This window comes from Gavialis gangeticus, unplaced genomic scaffold, assembly GCF_001723915.1.
Source record: "Gavialis gangeticus isolate Ggan-Ray unplaced genomic scaffold, GavGan_comp1, whole genome shotgun sequence".
In the NCBI taxonomy this organism is placed as follows: Eukaryota; Metazoa; Chordata; order Crocodylia; family Gavialidae; genus Gavialis; species Gavialis gangeticus.
Genome location: NW_017728996.1, coordinates 22,350,800 through 22,354,870, shown reverse-complemented (window position 1 = coordinate 22,354,870; position 4,071 = coordinate 22,350,800). Strand labels below are relative to the sequence as shown.

The window sequence follows — 4,071 nt, the reverse complement described above, 5'->3', positions numbered from 1 at the left end:
AGGGAGAGCTCTGATTTTCCATGACAAAAAACCCAAACTCAAATGCCAAAATGTATAGGTACTTAGAATTTATTTTATTATAGTGATTGAGGCTCTGGTAGGCTGCCAAATTGTTTAAAAATTGTAAATATATCAATAAAACCTTGTGTTCAACTGATACATATACATATAGTGGTGTTTCATTTTAATTGCAGATTTTGGGGTTTTAAATCAGAGAATTTGCGTTTTTAAACAAAGAAAACCAAGGTCCCTACTGATAACATAAGTCACAAATTGTTTTTACACTCCTGAAAGTGGAAGGGAACAGGGACTCCTAAGGACAATTTTGGACCATGGAAACAGAAGCACAAGAGAAGCAGTTGCATTACATGCAGCTAAAGTCATTTTAATACTGCTTTTGTATTTGAGAAAAAAGTTTTTGTTCCAGTAGAAGATACGGAACACCTCAATGGACTTTTTATACCAGTTCATTTTATTTTAGACATTACAATTATAAAACCAGTTTATTTTACATTACAGTAACAGGAAACTGCAGAGACTAAGTTAACTGACAAAAATCTAAGCAATGACAACCACAAGGCAAAAACATAGCTGGTGCCACTATTTATGGTAATGCCACTTACGTTATACCAGGTCAAATTCTTGTTGCAGGACTTCTTGATTTTTGTGTTACTTATTTGAGAGAAAATTCCATGTCCAGCTAACCAGCATCAGTCCTCTGCAAAGTTATTATTTTGGATTTGCAGAGGTACAGTAAGGGTAGAATGGACCCTAAGCATTCTTTGACATCTAGATTCTTCCCTGACATTTCTCTTGACATTATTCCAAGGCCTGTCACTTTAGCCTTCTATTTTTTTAAACAAATAATTACACCTGCATTCAAAATCAAAACTAAACTATTTAGGGATGAGGAAAAGTGGGCAAGACTCAATGACAGGAGTATTTCCAAGGAGGTAAAATACCCAGGTGACATGAGCAGATATGGTGCCTCAATACCAGAAACACACCACTAATTTCAGGAGAGTCCCAAAGGCAGACTGTGGCTTTTGGAGAACAAAGATCTTCTCAGTCGTTGCTCAAATCCTCAACAAGACTAGATGGACATGCAGGGCACTATTATGAAACTAACTAAAAAAGCAAGCACCGAAAGAACCAGGCTACAGTGTCAGCCAAGAATGGGTCTTGCTGTAAATGAGTACAAGCTTCAGGTCTTTTGTAGGAATATTTCAAAGAAAGCTTTCAGTACAGAATAGCATGGCAAAAACTGTTTTAATATGCATCACCAGGAGAGTCTGTGTATTGTAGATATTGGAGTTTGTTTGTCCTGTTACCCACAGCCTGTTTCTGCATGATCTCTTAATGAAAAGTATCCCCCCTTTTTCTAGTAAAAAAGTGGTTTACCAAAACACAAAGTTCCATTTCCTGATTTTGTTTAGGTCAGCTGGAAGCTTCTTTTTTCAGTTTCTCTAAAACCTCATCTGGTGTCATTGATACCAAGATCTTCACCACTTTTTCACGTGACTTAGCACCCTGTTTCAAACACAAAAATAGATCATTCAGAGAATCATTTCTTACGTCAAAAATACACATTTTTAAAACTCTTTGTACCCCCGATATTGGCATTATTTCAGTGGTACTATAGTAACTAGAACTAACAGTAGCAAAAGAAAGCTGTTCATCAGTTAACCCTAGGATGTTGTCTGCACAGAGTAACGGTTTTGTAGCACATAAATTGCCACTACAGTTCCTGGAACTTAGGGGGAAAAAGCAACTGCTGGGACTTTGACAGCACCCAACATTCTAAACAGCAGCTGGAGGGCCACAAATGTTTAGCAGCCACATTTCCCCAGAGTCATCTAGGCAAGATGGACTGATATCATAAATAAGGCATGAAAGTTACTGATGAATAAATTTTCTTCATTGTAGCACCTGTTTATTCTGATTTCTAGGCTTCAAGCAAGAAGCATAACTCCCAAAGTAGCAGGCTGACGCATACAATTAAGAAAGGATTGCAGAAGTGCTCTTCCAAAGCAACTTAAGCCTAGATGATAAATTGAGACAGTACTATTACATGAACGTGTGAATTTAATTACAAGCTACAAATCCCAGTCCTGTCTCAGGATTTTCTACAGAGTTACAGGCAGGCCATAGTCTTAATAGGAGTCTTAAAAATCCACTTACCCACAGAAAATAGGTGTTTTTTCTGGGTGAATGATTCCGAATAGGGCCAGTCAGCCACTATCATCATTAACTTTTTTTTTTGTCTTTTTTAAAATTTATTTATTTATATTTTTTAGGTGGGAGGGAGTGGCGTGTGAATTTGCTACATTTTTTTAAACATAGCACAGAAGCTGCAAACAAAGCATGCCTCAATAGGTTCCTTTCCATGGACTGGAAAGGGAAATAAAGAAGAAATTCCCAAAGTTCAGCAATACAGGTTTCCCTGGTCAACCACGGTTTTGCCAACCATAGTTTTGAGTATTCATGCTTAATGTTCTATATACCATTTTGGCTACCATGGTATACAGCTTTGAGTAACTAGTTTACTGTGGCCGTGCATCAGTTTGCCACCTGCCATTTTTCCCATAAGCCTTTTGTCTTGCCAACCACAGTTTTGCCAACCATGGGAACTTTCAGGAACCTAACCCCAGAGGCTGGCAAAAGAAACTTGTGCATCTCTACAGAGGGCTCACACAGAGACCAGTTGAATTTATATTTTGGTAGTAAACATTATTTACTACCCAGTTGTCTTTCCTGTTTGGTGCAGGGGGCTGGGCCCAATGATATTCTGAGATCCCTTCCAGCATTACAATCTATGAATCTATACTTGACTGATATTTTTATCCTAAGGAGACAATGCATGCATATACTTTGTTATTTTTCAGCTGAGTTTTCTGGTTGATCAGCGTCAAAAACAGGGAAACGGAACCACATATTATAAAATGGGGAAAATAAGCTGGATGTCTGTAGGCAACTGTCATGTGAAATTACGTCAATGAAATTTCAACCATTATTAGCAAAACCACTATACATAAAGAGACCAGGTTTCAGAGCAGCTGTGGCAAATACAGAATTCTTGTAGGATGGTACATCAAGTGATTGCTTTCGGTAAAACTAAAAAGCAATAACGTGAAACAAACACATTGCCAAGACAGTTTTAGTATGAAGATTCCTTCTAAATGTTTACACTGCTTATCCATTTGAGTTTGAGTTATACTGAAAACAGAAACAAATTTATTAAAGAATCTGACCAAAGTGATTCTTCTTCTGCTATACTACAATATTCACATTTTTTGACTGGATCAACTATAACTGTGGGAGCCAACTTCTCTGGCAGGTGTGCCACCAACTGGTCCGCACCCTCCCCAAATGCCACTCTGATCCCATTTCTTTGTTTGATTTGCTGCTCTGCTGTCTGTTCCTTCCCTGATCTGTAGTTAGCCACATACAGAGGCTGCCTATCCTACTTCTGGCACTCGTGCTACAGGTTGGCCACCCCTGAACTACAACTTGGAGCTTCATGTGAGAATTTATAACACAACAGGTGACAAGGAAGACACAATTCTAAGCAGCAACAACCAAATAGTAATGGGTTCTGATATCCAGAGGGTGTAGGTCTGGTTGGAGTCATAAGTTGAACAAAACTGCTCAGCAGTCAGGCACAATTCAGAACAATTGTCACCAGGATAAGATATCTGGGCCCCTAAATGTCAGATTTAGAGGTGCACTGATACATTGGTCCAGTATCAGATTGGCACAGACATAAAGAAAATTTACTGTATTGGAAATCAGCCCCATCAGGCTGATAACTTGGCCAATAAATGGCCTGTGCATGCATGCAGCCACAGTGCAGCACAGGCAACAAGGAGAACAGCTCCACAGCACAGAGAGCTGCCTCCAGCTGATAAGTCTGGTGTGGTAGAAGGGGAGGGAAGGGGGGGGGGGCAGATCAAGGACCCCATGGTGAGGAAGGGTGTGGAGCTGGGACAAGCACTGTCCAGCCAGGGCAGAGTGGACGCAGCAGAGAGCTGTGACTCATTTGGGGGTTGCAAGGGGAGGAGGGGCAGCTCC

General features: G+C 39.8%; 1 protein-coding gene across 1 annotated transcript in view; it reads right to left on the bottom strand.

Moving 5' to 3' along the window:
* Nucleotides 1-451: 451 nt before the first annotated feature.
* CUNH15orf40 (chromosome unknown C15orf40 homolog) overlaps nt 452-4,071 on the bottom strand; it is a 12,879-nt gene continuing 9,259 nt past the window's right edge. The window contains exon 3 of the mRNA XM_019503822.1: nt 452-1,530. Coding sequence (XP_019359367.1) covers nt 1,438-1,530 — 93 coding nt within the window. The 3' untranslated portion in view covers nt 452-1,437. The remainder of the gene's footprint in view (nt 1,531-4,071) is intronic.